Source organism: Papilio polytes, unplaced genomic scaffold (assembly GCF_000836215.1).
Source record: "Papilio polytes unplaced genomic scaffold, Ppol_1.0 DF824024.1, whole genome shotgun sequence".
Classification (NCBI taxonomy): domain Eukaryota; kingdom Metazoa; phylum Arthropoda; class Insecta; order Lepidoptera; family Papilionidae; genus Papilio; species Papilio polytes.
This window is the reverse complement of record NW_013525180.1, coordinates 2,206,171-2,226,261: the sequence shown is the minus strand read 5'-3', so window position 1 is coordinate 2,226,261 and position 20,091 is coordinate 2,206,171. Positions and strand designations below refer to the sequence as shown.

Below are 20,091 nucleotides of genomic sequence, written 5' to 3'. Positions count from 1 at the left end.
TAGAAACATGACTTCAATTTCATGAAATTTCATTCGACTAAATTGAATTACAAATGTTATTACTAAAGAAAAACTGATATATGGTGGCATAGTTTGTTTTTTTTAAATACACTACACCAACCAGTTATTTAACCTCCCTCTCCTACCCCCATAGTGTACAATCATCCATACTTAATCTATGGTCAGGACTTCGCAAAAAAATTACTATATGGCAGTTAGATGATGTATGATTGGTTTCTCTTGCTAAAATTATTTAGGAACATTCAGATAAAAGAACGCATTTGTTTGTTCTGACATCCCTAACTGTAGGTACATCGCAGAAGCAATCAGGAATGTCGCAAGCTCCGAAAACTCCGTCTGATGGGTCATGCACTTTAGGGTTGTCACAAGACGGCTCAGCTTGCCGAGGACAGTATAGCACTGAGTGTTCTCCAGGTGGGCAGTTGGCTGTGGAGTTATATGGTTTTAATTTTTAAAAAAAAGTAATGTAGTAAAAGGATGGTTAAACAATTGAAAGATATAAATTAACATTTAGAGAGTGCGCACATCTGAAACTAAACTATCGCACAACTGTCTAGTCTCGGATTGATTCCTATGAGCTTATATGGAGGTACACTACTCGCTTTTTAGTTGTCCAATCAACAGTTGAATTGGCTGCGAAACAACCGACAATCGCACAACAGTTGCGCTATTAGTCAAAGGCGTGCGCCCGCTGTAAGAATCAATGCTTCAAGTAAATACATTTGCCGATATATCGGTTACAGTGACCAAAACCGTAGCTTTAGGCTGATATAAGCCTTTTAAATGTTTACGAATAACATAGGTTTATATTATAGTAGGGGACAAACAGCGGTACCCCTAATGCTATTCGATCCGACGCCTATGAACAACCGCAACGCAAACAATCGCATGCTTGCAAAGAGTATGCTCTTTTCTTGAAGACCTCTAAGCCCTTAAGGCCCTTTTATGTCATTACAATCGGTTTGAATATAGTTAAAATATACTCACCAATAGGTATGCCTTGTCCTGTCACACAATACGCGGTGACCGCAACCAACAATAATACCAATAAATTCTTCATATTGCCTTTGACTCAGACTTATCTAAGAATGAAAACTGAGATATTGCAACAGTATTTATATACGTTAGGAATAACACGCGTCACTTTTAAGGTACAACTTCATTGCGACGAATCGTTTTCCTTGTTTAAAAGAATACTAGAATTAGTCTATATTATTTATTATTAAAAAGTGCATACACACTTCTTTGTTTCGTAAGATGTCAGCAATTACAGAATTATTCTGAATAACTCATTCTTTAATAATAAAAAAACCGTACACTTACGTCACACTTTAGGCTATATATTTTCACGACATTAAACTTAGGAGGTAAATATTTTGGATAAAAACCCTAATGTGGGAAAGAGACCATAAGTTTCTGCCAACATCAAGGAAGCAAGATTGCCAAGTTTTGTCATGTCATGTCATTTTGACATTTGCGATTGACAATTTGACACATGTAAAAAATAAAATAATAATTTTATGCGGATGAAGACGCACGGGAACTGCTAGTTTAAAATGAAACTACACCGAACAAACGTTCTTTGACTAAACCAAGAACATACATATATATTGTAATGAAACTCTGCCTTTATTATTAACCGGGGATTAACTTTGTACTATAGCACAGTAATAGAAATGCACACGTAAGCTCCAGTTTTCCTTGTTATTGCTTGACCTTTGTCATATCTTTTCTAGGGAACATGATAAATACAAAACAAGATTTCTGTCATTGCATCATAAAAAATGTCTTTGAAAGGTACTTTAAAGTTAATATTGCCAATTTGGTTAAGAAATAATTTAGTCAAATTGAAACGCCTGTAGCAATTTTTGAGCAAAATATACAAACGCAATTTAAGCTAAAAAAAAATCATCATTAGAACCGTCATTCCTTAACTGTTCGAGCATTGGGTAAATAAACATATGGAATGAGAAAATTATTAAATGATCGCAGGAATACAAATAAAGTGCTTTACCCCTGAAACTAAATGCTCTGCTAATATATGCTTCTGATGTGAAACAATGCCACGTAAAAATATGGTCAAAGATCAAGTCATAGTTTATTTAAATCTTCGGCTGGGCATCTGAGGTTTCTCTGTCGTCGAATTAAGACTTACACTGGCTGATTAACGATGTATTTATAAAAAAATAACAGATGCAAGAAATCCATATGAGTGGGAATACACGAGGAAAAACGAGATGAACATTTTTAGCAATACAAACGCGAGCAATTTAAAACGCGTATCCCAGATTGACAGGAACCGCAAGTAATTGCATACCGCTCTCTCTGACTGTGACATTTTGACAATAATTGAATTCTTTTTGAATGGCGTACCGGATTAAAAGATTGCTTTCTGATATGGACAATGGAATTTATTATTTTACTAGATTTCGCCTGCGACTTCGTCCGCATAGAATTAAAAACAAACAAAAGTATGTAACCTATGTGTTCTTCCAGACTATCATCTACATCTATGCCAAATTTCATCGAGATTCGTTCAGCAGTTTAGGCTACAAACCCTAACAAACATCCATCCACCCATCTAAACTTTCGCGTTTATAATATTAGTAAGATGTCACGTTTATACATATCTTAAGACAATGTATACATGGCAATAGCTAACATACTAAGGTAGCAGGAATATTTCTCCTTTGGCGACAGTAGAAGGAGCCAATAGACAATCATCCTGAAGATAGAACCCCGACGGGTCCGACTATATACCGATACCGAAAATTAGACGTGAGTGGTAGCTACATAACAATCATTTTATACATATTAGATTAAATATAGCAAAACAAACTGTACTTCTGTATTTATGTTGTACACACATCTGTATTATTTTGATGTAGAAATGCACCAAATGAAAACCCAGAGGGTTACAGTCTGTAACTTATGGAGTCAGTAATGTTGTTTTTATTACCATTCTAAAACATAAACAGATTAAAATGGCTCAACTCACGATTTTTCGTTGAGGACACCAACCAGTTTCATAGATACATCTTCAAAAACTTCTTTCTAAAACAATTGTAAATGATGTTACCGTTATGAATTAGAACTACAGAATTCTCACTATAAAAATACCAAAACCCCGAACTTTTTCACAAAATTCACTAATAATCCATGTTACTATTTACCTTACTCAATGCTATTAAGTAGAACCTCTATAAACCTCGTATTCTATTTCACGGTTCTTCCGAGTTACAGATTCGAATGCAAATCCGCTATTTGTAGTCTCATAAAATTGCTTTCAAAACACCGAACCTTCCCAAGCTGCTGTTTTAAGTTTTCCACTTTTGTAGGTTAACGTTTGAAAATAGAATCATTCTTGTGCTATTTCTTAAAAGCCCCCGTAGACTATAGACTTTATATTGGACGATAATTTAATCGACTCGTGTTCTGAAGCCAAAATATTTTTTATTGCCACCGATTAAACTATCAGCCGATAAAAGTCTATAGTCTACAGGCTCTAAAAGTGATTGAAAATCTACAATTCAATTCAAAGATAAATAAAGATTGACATACACGGACTTTTGAGAGTTAATTACAGACTACTTAATATAGATACCGATAGATACGATCAGCCCGTATATGTCAGCCCTTAAGTAAGACAAGTTAAATCATCAAATTATCAAATAAATGTTTGTCAAACGTAATAAAGTAACTTCTTGTTTTTATAGACATTTCTCTAAGCTTCTATCCTTAAGCCTACGAAACGCAAATGTCAACTTTATTACTTACCAGTTGAAGTCTTAATTCACTTGTGCAGTTTGAATTCGCAAAGGAAACACCTAATTTGATTCTCTTCAAGCGAAACGAAGTAAAAGGATTCTTTTAATGCACGATAAGCGCTTTACTGATTCAATTCCCAGCAACATGCTTACTTTGCGGGTATATTTAGAAGTTTTCCGTATCGTAATTTTATTTGTCTTTTATTTATACTTTAATGTAGAATCAGTAAGAGAAATGTACGAATTGCGCCTTTTATAGTATAAGGTGTTCCTTGGAAGAAAAAGGAAATAATTTTTGCAGTGGTAGAGGCCGCTTTAACATCTTCGCCCGATTGAGCCGGCTCGCCCGGTGTAATACCACGACTACACAGAAGACAGGCGTGAAGTGGGAGCAATTCCGCGTTTCATCTAATGAGTGTTGTGCCGGTGACCCAACTTTAGTCCCTTTACATTCCCATCATTTTACTAATAAGAAAATTATGGGAAGGGAACGGGGGTTTGACGCTGAAGGAGACGCCTGGGAAGGGGAAATATCCTCTTTATGTGCGTTTCCTCCTCTGTCGATTAAGAATAGGCAACGCATCCACTATTGCGAATGTTTCTGTTTCGAGCAAATGTGCCCGTTTGTTCGATTACCAAATAGTATAAAAAAGGTATTGGTAGTAAACAGATGTCACATAGTCTTTTCTTACTTAGAAGACACTGTTCCTTTTGTGTTTGGTTAAGTTTGAAATTCTCTTTGATTTAATTTCAAAATTCAGATCAGTGTGTTTGTTTGTATTCTAAAATTAACCTTATGTTAATGACTCTTGGAACTTAATTTAAACGACATCTGGTAGCCACCTCATTCGTCTAACACTAACAGTAAATTAACTCTTTGAATATACGATATTTTCTTTGACTAATTCAATTTACTCACTCCGATGTCACTGTACGATTTGCTTTTAGTTTATTTCTTTACAAACGTTCCTGTGTAATGCAAGTGGATTAGGACAAAAATACACACAGTAATTTATGACTACGGGCTTTAACTACAAGGTACAAATTACAATGCATTTTATCTATCTTTTCAAACAAGAAAATAATCACACTACAGAAATACTTCTAAAAAAATGTTTCATTTACTACACAATAGATGTCGCTTTTTAATATTAAGATTAATTTGAATGACAACAGATGGCGCTATAAAAAATGCCAATTTAAATTGTTTTAAACGTAACTAAATGTACAAAGAAATAGTTTTTAGAGATATATTCTCTTTTTGATATACAAGTCAAGTTTAATTACAATAACCTTTGTGATTCTAATTAGAACCCGTAGTTACTAAGAGAAACTTTCCATTGTCCTCAAGATACCCTTCCTGTTGTAGACGTTAAGAGATCCAAGTCAAGAACATTTGTATGTTAATGTTGTATTATTTTACTTGATTAAGGGTTAATTACACTAGCATTTATTATACACTTTCATGTATTAATCCTTCTAAACTTTATATTTAAACGTGTTTACCCCTTTAAATGTGAGTGTAATAGAAATACAATGTAATTAAAAATGATAAATTTATCATAATTAGAAAAGAAAGAACGTGAACGAACGTCGAATAAATAGTTGACTAAAGAAAAATTGTCATTCAATTTATGTTAATACTAGCTTTCGCCCGCGACTCCGTCCGCGTGGAAAGAAACAAAAGCGAGTAGCCTATGTGTTCTTCCAGATTATCCTCCACATCTATACCAAATTTCATCGAAAAACGTTCAGCTGTTTATACTACAAACTCTAACAAACATTCATCCATCCATCTATCCATCTAAACTTTCGCATTTATAATATTAGTAAGAGTAAGACTAGTAAGATTATAAATGAGAAAGTTTAGATGGACGGATGGATGTTTGTTAGAGTTTGTGGCCTAGACGACTGAAGGGATTTCAATGAAATTTATTATAGATATAGAGGATAGTCTGGAAGAACATATTGGCTACTTTTGATTTTTTTTTAATTCCACGCGAACGGAGTCGCAAGAGAAAGCTAGTAATGTAATAAATTGTTTCTCGTGTATTACGAAAATGTACAAATAAAAATATCTTAGATACCATTCCGGAGTATTCGCTTGATTTGATTCCCCGAATGTGGAATGAAATGAACGGAAAAATAAATTCATTCATTTCGTAATGCATTTTGTCAACTCGATTTCTATCGATGTTTATTCGCCATATTTTTTGAAGCTTTCATTTTCAATACTCGTTTATTTATTTATAATTATTGCTTTAATTTTTGATATGTAGAAAAATAGATTAACAAGTTAATAATTAACGAAAGAAACATGTTAATAATTTTATTCATTTACGTTACCCTTTTTGTTACATTTTGGGGCGGCTTAGCTTGTTAACCTAGTCTTGTTACTACGTTATTAGCTGACTGGTCTCTCTTTCAGTCCAGTACCCTAGGTAGTCGCCCAATCACTCCATAGGAGTAAGAACTCCTATTCATCTCCACTTTCCATTAGTTATTCGTTTGTTTTTCCTAGGTTCTATTTAAAAAGATTTTGAAATCGAACGTAGCAATATTTCATTGAGTGATTGAGTAATTAAAAACCATATACAAGCCGGCCTTTGAGTCTTCAATGTGTAGCAGACGGAAGCGATTGCTCTTAATTTGTCAAGTGTCTTGTGTCGTTTTTTTATATGTTGATTATTGGTTAAAAAGACAAATTAAATCAGTGGATGTCTATCTTAGTAACATCCGTATATGAATATTGTTTATCTCTAGTTTCTTTAAGCAAATTAATGTAATGACGATTTTTGTAGGAGTTACAGCCAACAGTATTGTACCGTAAAGTTTGAATACATTCAAATTCAAATGGTTTATGAGTTATTTCACAAACCAGGCGTCTGAATATTGTTACCAATGAAATCCTACTTCTAGATGGATGGTTTACAAAACGGCGTAACAAATCTTGATGTTTGACACAGATGTAGAATATAGGACGCATAGACTAACTTCTGTTTTTTTTTTTCTATCCGCGCGAACGATGTCTCTGACAAAAAATACATAAATTATCAATTCTTTTTTAATATTGAATGTGCGTCACTTTCACAAAATAATTTTCTTAATATCAATTCACTTACACAAAGAATTGTATTCATTCGAAATATAACAAAGGCCACGAAAAAAAATCAATGAGAACGCCTTCATGAATCACGGTTCGGGCTCAATTCCATGATTGCATTTGACAGTTGGCTTACTTGAAAATACCTCGATATTTTCATATTAAGGAACAGCAAGAATATTATTTTTTCTAAATAATTGATGTCATCATCACAAATTCACTTTATGTCCCCACTGAGGGGCTCGGAGCCTATTCTAAAAAGGGGTGATTAGGCCATAGTCAACCGTGCGGGTTAGTTGACTTCATACATATCTTTGGATTTCTTCGCCGATATGTGCAGTTCACGCTTATCCTTCACCGTAAGAACGTCGGGTAAATTATGTAACATATGAAATTCGAAAATCGAAAATCGCATTGGTAGATGGCGGGATTCGAGCCCAAGACCTGTAGATTACAAGTCAAGTGCTTAAACCACTGAGCCACCGACATCATTATTTTGTGTACATTGATCTTTTTTAAATGTTCTCTAATGTTTAAATCTTTCAGTTAAATGAAATAGTGAATAAGGTAAATACGAAGTTATAAAGACAGATAAGTAAAATAATTCGAAAAGGAACAACGCATCAATGATCAACAGAAACGCAGTCACGAGGCAACTGTAAAGAGGGTGAATCTGAAATGTCATTCAAAAGCATTCAATTATCGAAACGTCATACACAAAGCCATCGACGTAATTACTTGAGGTTAGCTCGCGCCGCGTGCTCACTTCAACTTGGACGGATTTAATTATATTTCAATTTTATAGATTCAAATACGCGTGCATTTCATATTATCTCGTCTACTCAGAGATGATGATAAAACCTTGCTAAGTGTACAATTGGGCGAAAAATCTTTATTAAGGAACTCCCTAAGTGATAGTCATAACATTTTTTTCTACTTGCTTGCTTCTATTTTATGTATATTTGTGTGAAATAATTTTCGTTTATAACATCTGTTAAATTTTCAAATTATAACCTGTAATTTAACAATAGAATGTGTGTATTTTTATTTGTATTTCTGCTAAAAAGAGTTAAGGTTTTTTATTCATTTAAATACAAATTAAACTCGTTTCTGCTTCTGTAAAATGTCAGAAAAATTATGCCACTATAAATATTCATAACAAGCTGGTGCTCGGCTTTCAATCGAACATCTGCAGGTTCGCAGAAAGTTGCACCGACAGAAGATTGCTTCACAATATCTCGGTAACGAGATCTGACATCACGATTTTATAATATTTTCTTTTCAAATGTTTTAAAATAATTGTATGTTTTATATCAAGAAGTCGATGATAGGTGACCTCAACAAAGTACCTCAATATCTGTGGTCTATCACGAAAACTTACGATAAAATTTTCGTAACGTCGTAATTTTATGAATAAATCTCATACGAATATTATCGATGATGTTGTAAAATCACACTTTTCGTGATAGACCCTAACGTCAATAAGTAACTATTACTCGTAGAATTTCCTGAACCAAAAGATCTGTAACCAAAGTAGTTATCTAATAGTAATTTATTTATAAAAAAAAATCATTTATTTCTGTATACTAACAGATTAAATTAAGGGAATGCTAAATTAAGGGAATGTTACCCACGAGCCGAAACTCTGAGAACACGGAACTATTTCCAGCTCTAAAGTGAGATGACTTAACTTATTAAAGTTGCATGAACGTATCTAAGCACAGCCGTGTGAACTTAGATAGTCACTTAAGTAATTAGTCTATAACATGTTATATTGCTACTATAACTGCAGTGATAGTGACTTATATGTATACTAACTTTCGCCCGCGACTCCGTCCGCTTGGTACTAAAAAAACAAAAATGAGTAGCCTATGTGTCGTTCTAGACTGTATACATCTGTACCTAATTTCATCGTTGTCTGTTCAGCCGTTCAGGGTACAAACTCTAACAAACATCCATCCATCCATCTAAACTTTCGCATTTATTATATAAAGTATGATATGAATATCTTGGATAGGGGGCGCTTCAATCGCCTTTATTACATTACTTTCAAATGTGCAAATGTATTAGTTCCGTGTTCAAGAGAGTGTTTTTTACATTCCTGGTCAAAATAACAATAAATGTATCTTTTGTTTCATTTTGCTCTCTTATCGCTTCTTTATTTTTTCCTTTATAAACTTATTTCGGTTTTAAATAGTAAATTCTTCAAGGATTAGTTTATTTCAATTGAAATTGTAGTTCAATGATATTAAAGGTCGCCAAGCTCATAAAATATTTTCGGTAATATCTTGGGTTTTAATATTATAAAATGAATTGTTTCATTGTATTAATTTTCACAATTACCCGAGTTTCATTTATGTTAACTGGGAGAGAAATTTAATTAATACTTAATTTGTCTTTTAAGCAACGTTCGTTGAAAATGTAACATTATTAAACTGCTTTGTTGAAAAATTTAATTAAAATTGAAATTTTTTAATTTTTTTTTGTTTATTAGTAAGTTTTTTTTAAACTTTTTATTTCTTCAATCTGAAATTACCGGTTTGCTTATACTAATTATTATTATTTCTTATGGTACTTTTTTTAACAATTTTATTAGCTTGATTACAAACGGACGGTCTCCACGATTGGTCGGTGACATGTGAGGCAGACAATGAGTGCCTAAATTAAACGCACGCCACTAAAGTGCTGTAATGCGTAGCGGGGATCGTCTCCCTCATATTATTAAGGGTTCGGATGCGATTATAAAATTGCTAATTTGAATTTTATTTATACTTATAATATTCCTTTTTAGAAGAAGAATAATGAGCATCGGGAATAACGAGATGATATACAACGCCCATGGACATCCGGAACACCAAAGGAACTACAGATGCGTTACCGGTCTTTGAGGAAATGGTAGCTCGTTGTAGCCTTACTAAGTACCTAATTTCTAAGTACTTTATCTATGTAATTATTATTTTTTGGACTTTTTCATACTTATACCTAACTACCGATTCTTTTCTCAAATCTAAAACAGAAGAGTTAAGTATTTGAAGTTACGTTTGGATTACGACATTAATAATGCTGTCAGTAATACGTAAGTCGAAATCATCATCATCATCACCAGCTCACTATACGTCCCCACCGAGGGGCTCGGAGCCTACCCTTATGCGGGGTGATTAGGCCATAGTCAACCACGCTGGCCAAGTGCGGGTTGGTTGACTTCACACATATCTTTGATTTTCTTCGCTGATATGAGCAGGTTGCATCGTGATGTTTTCCTTCACCGTAAGAAAGTCGGGTAAATTATGTACATATGAAAATTCGAAAAATCGAAAATCACATTGGTACATGGCGGGATTCGAACCCAAGACCTGTAGATTACAAGTCAAGTGTTCAAACCACTGAGCCACCGACGCTCGAAATAAACACAAACAATTCCTTCAAACACGTACTTAGGTTATATTGAATACTGCGATATTGCGCCATCTTCAATAACTGCAGACTGCCTGCATAAATTGTCTGCAGACGCTAAAGTTTTCGACAGATCAGAGGTAAATTAATCCGAGTTTAAGATAAGCGCGGGTTCCAATTTACATAATATCATAATTTTGAATTATCGCGGTCTAGAAAAATACAAACGGAATATAGAAATATGTGTTCGTTATTTTGTTAACATTAAAATAAGATAACCATTTTAGAAAACTATTAGATACTTATATACGTATATTTTCTTTGTATGTTGCGGATAATATAGTTCATTTACCAACTTATTTAACACTAATTGTTACTCGTGACTCCGCCCCTCAAGGCTCAAAATATAGCCTATGTTACTCACTGATATCGTAGCTTTTTATTGGTGAAAGAATTTTTGAAATCGGCCCAGTAGTTTTTGAGTTATTTCAATACATATAAAAATACAAATCTTTCCTCTTTATAACATTAGTGTAGATTATAAAATGTCAATCCTAATAATTACTTTTTGAATTCTTTAAAAACGATTTCTATGTTTAATTCCAAATCCAAACTTTAAACAAATATAACTTTCGAGTTAAATTCGTTTCACATTTAAATATAGCTTATCCCGTCTTTTATATTAGTTGTCAAGCGGACTCATTGGACTGAACCGAGAGAAAGGACACCTGTCAAATTTTGTCGATTTACAAGAACCTCGGTCAGTTGGAACTTGTCACAACGGACTCGATTACACCGCTGGTATAATTCATAAGATATAGCGTATTGGTTAGTATACCGTAGCAATATAGCTGTCTCTTTTATTGTCTGTCAAAGAAAGAGATAAGAGTGTTATACAACTGCCACGACAGAAAACGGTATTAAAAAGCACTATAGGAATATGAGCATCAAAACTTGAATGTGTACGTCTCATATATTGATGTTGTTTTTGATGAAGAAATTGATTTCTGAAACTTCTACTAGGTTTCGATATATTACCAAGAATATCGTCATCTTTACAGAGCGCTTATCACGGATATTCGTGGGAAAGTTTTTGTATCTTGATCGATATTTTTTTCACATCTGTGTAAATTTACTAAATAACGTTACGAATACATTCTCGCAACTGTCATGAAAATTCCTGATACACCTCTATTGTGTACTGAAATACTGTTAACAAGATAACTTATTTTCAAGATGTGTAAGAGCGGGAAACCTAAAACAAAACTATCGCAGAACTGTTTAGTATTGCTTTGAATTCTATGAGCTTATATGGAGGTGCGCACACTACTCGATTGTTAGTTGTGTAACTAAACAGTTGTATTGGCTGCGAAACAATCGACAATCGCACAACAGTAATGCGATAGTTTAGTCAAAGTTGTCTCGATCTAATTTGTATTCTATAGTGTCTACATAATAGAGTGGTTGAATTACGTAAATAAAAAACAAAAACTAAATTCCATTCTCTCATAAATTGTGGTAAGTTTCGTTTTGAAAATATACGACTGTACAACATTCCACCTGAGCCGTTCGGAATCGTAATAAACTTTTTGCGGTAACCCTTTTAAACCTGAAAGGCAATCCTTTGTCACTTAAATTCTGACAAGGTTTATTTCTATTTAAAAAATAAAGTAAAAAGTCAAATATTTAGTATATCAGAATATACATACATAAGCGGATATATGGAGCGTCGGCGGCTCAGTGGTTTAAGCACATGACTTGTAATCTACAGATTCGCATCCCGCCATGTACCATTTTTTTTCGAATTTTCATATGTACATAATTTACCCGACGTTCTTACGGTGCAGGAAAACATCGTGGTGCAACCTGCAGAAATTCAAAGATGTGTGAAGTCAACCCACCCGCATTGGGCCAGCGTGGTTTGACTATGGCCTAGTTATCCTAACTTAGGGTAGGCTCCGAGCCCTCGGTGGGGACATGTAGTGAGCTGGTGATGATGACATACATAAAAGCTAATAAACTTAGCTATACTAGTAACAGCTTTAATTTCTCATCAGAGTATCAAAATTGACTTTATCTCGATTTTGAAATCAAAATTTTATTCAACGCAAACTAAATAATCAACAAGGCTCGTAAGCCGATATCTTACAAATACTGCGGTTACGGCGTAGGCACCACAAATACCGCTACATCGACGGCGGGTATGCTACGATCGATCAGTTTTCGTAGCACTCGTAGTACATCGATGAAATGTCGGAATGTCTTGATCTAATACTTGATACAGGATGTTTCTAATTTCAATTGATTATAAATCAATGCATATAACTTCATTCAAATAATAACCAAAATAAGGTATTGGCAGCTATCCAAATATGTAGTGTTTAGGCAATAAGATACACGGTTAAAATGTAACTTTAACATTTTATACGTCACGTTAAAAATGTAACAGTTATAATAAAGTTTAAAGGGAAAAATACTAAATAATTTCCACTAAATCCATATAAAATTCAGTCGTTAAAGCTAAGTCACCAAATCTTTAATCAAATTAAATCGTATATTAGTTATATTTCTATTAATAAACTTTTTTTTTCACAAATTAGAACACGCTGTATATACTGTGGTATGTGGTAAACAGAACGTTTGTATCGCATGCCAGGGAATATTCAGCTGCCAAAGACGTCATACTGGTTTAACATTCTTGATTGCTACAATCTCACAAAAATCTGTCTAAGATTTTAATAAAAAGGATTGTTAATATACACATTATACTAAATAACTAACTTTCGCCGAGACTCCGTCCGCATTGAATAAAAAACCAAAAGTGAGTAGCCTAGTTTTCTTCCAGACTATCCTCTACATCCATACCAAATTTCATCAAAATCTGTTCAGCCGTTTAGGCTACAAACTCTAACAAACATCCATCCATCTAAACTTTCGCATTTATAATATTAGTATGATAAGGGATGAAGACACAAAGAGCTATAGAGCTATAGAAGATTATATCTTGTTTTTTAGTTTTTGCATGCGTCTGTGTCAATACGGAATTAATAAATTTATATAGCTTATGTCATTCAGCGATAAATCAGCTTTCTAATGTAATAGAAAAAATCGATATCAGTTCAGTAGTTTTGGAGTTTATTCATTACATATAAAAATAAAATTGTCGATATCCAAAACTAGCAGAAGCTCGTGACTTCGTCGCATGGAATTAAAAAAAGTAGTAAAAACAAAGTCTGTGTTACTCAATGATAACGTAGGTTTTTTAATGATGCAGGAATTTTTTGTATCGAACCAATACTTTTTGAATTATCACAATAAGTACGAAAATACAAACCTTTCCTCTTTATATTAATAGTATAGGTTATATTAGTATTGTTGATAGATACAAACAAGTCGAATTAAACTCTTTTGTTTCACTGTTTTCTTAAAAAAAAAAAAAACGTTTTTGTTTGCAACCGAAATCCTCTCTAACATCAGCGTCGTCTCGCGCTCTGCTTAGTACCGTCAGTCAACGCGTGACGTCATATGTCACAACGCTGCGTTCGAGTAATAACTACTGACATTTACTTGACCTTTCCACTGTACAAATATATTAATAATGTATTAGTCATCATTCTTGAATATTAAAGAGACAATTATGTTATCGAAAGGGTCATATGGACATGACTTTGATATGCAATTGCGATTAAATGATTAATAATTTTATCATTATTAATTCTTATAGAATATGTTGATAAAAAAACAATTATTTTACATTGTTGCTAGCTCTTATCAAGGATTTATTACGTATTTTCTAGTCTCAAATCGTATTTCTTATTATCTATAGTGTTTTGAATTTAATCGAAACGATTTTTTTATTAGTTTTGGCATTTGGTTGCGTTGATATACGAAAGATGTTTCGGTTTCTATTTATTAGTTTGTTTTGTTTTACATTTGTGTGCTGTCAAACCGGTATGTTTATATTTTTGTTTTTGATAATGTAAACACACACAAGAGACATCCAAACTTGACTTGTCTCTTAGACACACAGTAAATAAGAGCTGTTGTACAATTGTCGATTGTCAATTGTTTCGCAGCCCATTCAACTGTTTAGTTGCATAACTAAAAATCGAGTAGTGTGCGCACCTCCATATAAGCTCATAGGAATCAAAGCGCGAATAAACAGTTGTAAAACAGTTTAGTCAAACGTGTGCGCGCGATCTAAGCTTTGATTTCTCTAACTAGCCCTCAAATTCAAGGATAGTTATAGACAGACGTAATTAATTATTACTTAAATGTTTAACAATCCTAATATTAATAGAACAATTTTCTTTCAGTGAACAATGTGCGTCTAATAGAGCCAATACCATACATGGTTAAAGTGATCACAGAGACTGTCCAACGGCTTGAAGATGCTGAATGGTGCAGTTTGAAAGTACCTGACGTCGTTGTTAATATGAAGTAAGATAAAGTATTATGAGATCCAAAATTTATGGTGGTTATGCTAATGTTAGGCAGAGAATTGTACGCGCACGAGTGTGCCACGATCTCACCAATAACTAAAATTGTGTAATTTTTCGAAGAGTCACAAAGTTTGAACGCGACGATACTAGTCTGTGTGTCATATGACATCTTAATATGGATTAAACTTAAAGTAGTGTTTGAAAGAACTTTTACGTCATAAATTAATCGTCTTCCAAATGGAAAAGATTATTTAACTATTCTTTTGTTTTACAGCGAAGTAATATTCGGCTCGTCAGTCACGGGTACAGTCGAGTATAAAAATGGTTTCGTGGTTGCTATACGTCACGTCGACATCCTGCAACATAGTCTCGGTCAAGTATGGAGGTTCGATAGAGTTCAGAATATGACTACAGTTGAGGTCACCGGTACTTTAAGGTTTAGTGACGTCACAATAGGTTTTGATGTGGAGACGACGATAGAGGGAGCTGTTAAACGGTACACTGCAGAACTATTAGTACCGCTTGTGTCATTCGATATGCGTGTAAGTATTTTTTAAGTGTTAATTAAAATTACATAGATGGCGCTGTAACAAGTTAATGCGTTTTTGTATTGCAGGTTATAAGAGACATGTTCACTGAGAATATCAACGTGACAGTTGTACCTCTCGTTATCACCCGAAATAGAGTTAAAATGGATTTTATGCCCGTAGATGACCTCACAGATGTATTCTCTAATTTGGTGAGGATTAGCTTAAATTGTCATCAATTTATGAGTGTAGCTAAGTTGTTTAAGCGCTTGACTTGTAATTTACAGGTCTTGGGTTCGAATCTCGCCATGTACCAATGTGATTTTTCAAATTTTTCGAATTTACATGACGTTCGACGATAAAAGAAAATATCGTGAAGCAACTTACACATAACAGCAAAGAAATTCAAAGATATGTATGAAGTCAACCAACCCGCTGTCGACCAGCGGGGTTGACTATGGCCTAGTCACCTTAACTTAGAGTGGGTTCCGAGGCCCTCGGTGATGACTCATAGTGATCTGGAATTGATGATGACCTTCATTATCATCAGTATACGTTCTCACTGGTTAGGAGTCTACACTAAGGGTGCCCAGACGATAGTAAACATGGTAACCCAGTGATGGACGACTCGCACATATATTTGAATTTCTACATCATTAGAATCTCTACATCAGCGCCATCTCTGCATCGTTATCGTCAATGTCACTATATCCCAGCCTGTACTTGTGAAATTTTCTCCATGTCTGATTACTTTTAAGGTTTTTGTTTCGAGTTTATCAAATAGCTTTTGTATATGTCTTTCAGTTTAACTTCAACTCTATATCTGAAGCTGCGATCGTATGGGCTTCCGACTTCCTGAGACCATTCGCCCTCAACGCAGTCGAGAATGTCGTCGATTATCCCGAGATTTGCTATGATTGTCCAGTTTCGTAAATAAATATGATACACAAACCTCAATGTTATTTTATTTAGACTTTGTAAGCACTCAAAGTGATTTATTGGTTACTTAAGCTATCCTATAGTGTATACTAAAGGAACCAACGCTATAACATTCGCTTAATTGCTTTACGACTCTTAGTGTAGCTTGTACCCAATTTTTCAATATTTGTTGGTTCTAGTTAAAGAATTGACAAGATTGTACTTGGCCACCTCAAGTCCGGGATTACTGTGCCTCTCTAAACAATGATAACTCAGTAAAAAAATATATATTAATGGCTGTCGCCCGCGACTCCGTCCGCGTGGAATTAAAAGAAAAAATAAAAGTGAGTATGTCGCGTGTTTTCTATACTATCTTCTACATGTATGCCAAATTTAATCGAGATCCGTTCAGCAGTTTAGGCTACAAACTCTAACAAACTATCCATCTAAACTTTAGTATAAAAATCAATAAGATTTAATATAGCCACGTAGGCTATAATATCAAAATCTTATCTGATAATTAAATAATTTGTGCATTTATTTATCATAATAATGTATTGATTTTATCGTCTTTAGATATAGAGAGTACTGTAAGAATATAACCATCAATACAATTAATATGTGAAATTATGGAATTGACAACAATTTTACTCGCGTTTGCAACAATTACCACAGTAAGTGGTACAAGTAATAGAGCAGGTGAGTGGTACAAGTAATAGAACATTTTGCAAGCATATTAATTTTCATAGTTATTTTTAATTGTGTATATTTAAAGATTTAATAAACTAGACCTGTCTTTTGTGTAGTTTTTTAATGTATTCGGATTCGATAATTTAATTTTGACTCCGTTAACGTCATTGATGAATATTATTGCACTTAAGTGCTTTTTATCTTTGTTTGTTTTTCTTGTTTTTAAAGTTTAAAAATTTTCATGCCCTATTTTTTTCACGTTTAAATTGTTTGCTTTTTTCACAGCTCGTATACCACGCTTGGTTGGTGGCAATGAATATTTCCTGAATGCAATGCAAGATTTGGTATTCGAATTGGAGAAATATGGATGGTGGAATTTTAAAATGTTAGATGTCTCGCAGACACTAAAGTAAGTATTTTCGTTTCAATAATATTCAACGAATATTTATACGATGATATTATTTGAAAACTCTTTGATTATTCTGTTCAGTAGTAAATTGAATTAAATCGCGCATTTTACTACCACACTTCGTACTAATATATGCAAATGTTTAGATGGATTAATGGTTGTTAGCGTTTGTAGCCTAAACGGTTGAACGGATTTTGATGAAATTTAGTAGATGTAGAGATAGTCTGGAAGACCCATAGGCTACTCTCTATTGGTTTTTTAATATCACGCGTACGAAGTCGCGGGCGAAAGCTAATAAAAACGTGAAATCAACAAGAGCTTTGATCAGTTAGTTTGCTGATATTCTTATTTTGATTAAAGACATGTGAAGTCTAAAATAATTGGCTAATTCTTTTTGTACCCATGAGTTCATATCAATACTTCTGTTAAAAAGTTAACTACATTTTTATTGTACACTTCAGCGAACAAATGTATAACTGGCATGTGTCCGGTACAGTCAACTACACAAATGGTTTCGTCGTCTCTATAGAGAAGATTGATCTATCCGATATTACCTCGCTGATGACCAGTAGAACAGTTAACGATACACAAGAATGGCACGGCAGTGTCAGAGGTCATGTCAATCTCAGAGATGTACGCGTTGGTTTTGACGTCATAGTCAATTTAGAGGGACAACCAGAACAGAGATATACCGGAGTCTTTACTCACTCTTTGATAAGGATTCTTTGTACGGTAAGCCATAAATGCTTCTTTAAATAAGACCATAATCTGATTTTTTTACAATGATCGGCACACCCTATCGGGGGCCCTTGTGCATAGTCACTACATGGATCGAGCTCCCGAAGAGCTCGGTGTCCTCCCAATCCGGTAATGATAACAAAGTAACGGCTCGTGACGAGGCTTCTGAAGGAGCCCTCGAGCTTTGTTACTCATAAACGAGGTTTAGGCTAAGCATCATGCGCTCGGCCACCTCAAGTCCGGTGAATCTGTAAATGCCTATTCAAGGCAAATAAAAAGTTTTAGTCACAAAAAAAAGATCGTCAGGGCCTTAATTCTTATACTGTTGCAGATCAGTAAGAACATGAACGACAAACAAAAGACTGTGTCCGCGCAAACGGCTAACTTAAGCGCAGGCAGTGGCGTCCGAATGATTTATCTTCCAGCAAATCATGTTACACAAGTCTTATCTAGACGCGTAAGAATCTTTTAGATCATAGTAAAGGGTTAACCTTTAGTAATCACAATGAACTACTCGCTCACGCAGCATACATCCCTAGAACTGTTCCAAAGCGACGCAATTTGTTTCATTTATAATGGACTAGCTTTCGCCCGCGACTCTCGGTATGGAATTAAAAAAAGAACAAAATTGCCTATGTGTTCTTCAAGACTATCCTCTACATCTACTCGTATGTCTTTCATAATGACTAGTTAAACCGCTTACGCTACAAACTCTAACATACATCTATCTCAAATTTCGCATTTATAATATTAAGAAGAATAAGAATTAGTACGACATATTCCGTCGTCATTGTCATCAAAGAGTTAATATAATATTATTTAATTCTTGGGCGGAAAGGGCTGATCATGATTTGAACACCTAAAGTGTAATATGTTTTTTCTTCCAGTATCTACCCCGTGACAACTGGGATAGCGTAAGCAGTTGGTGTAGAGACATTATACAGCCAAGACTACATAAAGTGGCTGATAAAATGCAATATCCAAGTGTCTGTTTTGCTTGCTAATATCATCTTGATAAAATTTGTTTCTTTAGTGAATTTTACTTTATGTTTAAAATTGTGCCATCTATCGTAAAAATAAAGCACTACTATGAAATTGCAAATTGTTTTTAACAAATAGAATCATAACTAGATGGCGCTTTTCAAAATAATTGAAGTATTGCGCGATGTTTGCAGAAAAATCAAACACAAATTGAAATATTCCAACTGTTATGTTCGCTTTGCGCTAAATTGAATTACTGATTTTGATATCAAAAAGTTCCAAACAATTCTAATCATTTTAAATATTTTGCAATTTACAAATTCAAACATTTATACATTTATTATGTTAATGTCTAAACTTTATATAAAATAGCTTTCTGTAAGAAATACATTCAGTAGATTTATTATATAAACATGACATCTATTATCATTGAAATAAACCTTAATGCGAGAAAAAATGATTTTCAATTATAATAAGAGATGGCGCTGGCGATGTCTTAAAGTAAAAACGCCAATCTTCGTCTAAACCTGTCTTGTTTTCTTTTAGGCAATAAACTACAAAATCATAAAACAATAAAAGAAATATTTTAATTTATTTCAGCAGCATTTTATTACAACGATCACTTCTTGTATCAACATTACAACCTTTACAATAATACATTCGCATCAGATAATCTCTCAATAAAACATTCAAAAAATTATTACACTCTTTAACATTATTTACAAAAATACATATTTACAGCGGAACTTCACTAACATAATAAATTAAATAAGGACGTGAATTCTCGTCTTTTTCATTAAGGTCCATAAACACTACAATATTCACGACGGGCAACGTGTGGTAACGCAGGAACGGATATTATAATTTCATTAATTTTATCCTTTATTATTGTTCATTATTAATAATAAAACAATATTGTCAAATAAATCAAAACCTCACAATTCTCTTCACTCTTTCTGAACAAAAATGAAGTATAAGGAAGAGAAGTGAAAATAAGGCTTATAGTACTATCAATGTGACGTCCTTACGTTACCACATATCGCCTGAGGTCGCCAGTCCTACACTAGTATCACACGGCGGGCCGGGCGGCTACACAAGCACG

The 20,091-nt window shown here is 33.9% G+C and overlaps 3 protein-coding genes across 3 annotated transcripts in view; 2 read left to right on the top strand and 1 right to left on the bottom strand.

Annotated features, from left to right (window-relative positions):
• Window positions 1-14,098: 14,098 nt before the first annotated feature.
• On the top strand, window positions 14,099-16,203 carry LOC106101021. Its single transcript, XM_013280090.1, has 5 exons — window positions 14,099-14,235; window positions 14,601-14,724; window positions 15,001-15,268; window positions 15,343-15,465; window positions 16,058-16,203. The coding sequence occupies exons 1-5, from the start codon at window positions 14,178-14,180 to the stop codon at window positions 16,184-16,186; spliced, it is 702 nt and encodes a 233-aa protein (XP_013135544.1). The 5' UTR covers window positions 14,099-14,177; the 3' UTR covers window positions 16,187-16,203.
• Window positions 16,204-16,747: 544 nt separating this feature from the next.
• LOC106100993 lies at window positions 16,748-19,583 on the top strand. The gene is made up of 5 exons (XM_013280057.1): window positions 16,748-16,870; window positions 17,147-17,270; window positions 17,732-18,002; window positions 18,340-18,465; window positions 18,896-19,583. The coding sequence occupies exons 1-5, from the start codon at window positions 16,801-16,803 to the stop codon at window positions 19,010-19,012; spliced, it is 708 nt and encodes a 235-aa protein (XP_013135511.1). The 5' UTR covers window positions 16,748-16,800; the 3' UTR covers window positions 19,013-19,583.
• A 141-nt stretch (window positions 19,584-19,724) lies between these two features.
• Window positions 19,725-20,091, bottom strand: part of LOC106100934 (protein serrate-like) — a 17,746-nt gene continuing 17,379 nt past the window's right edge. Inside the window, exon 12 of the mRNA XM_013279998.1 lies at window positions 19,725-19,740. Coding sequence (XP_013135452.1) covers window positions 19,725-19,740 — 16 coding nt within the window. The remainder of the gene's footprint in view (window positions 19,741-20,091) is intronic.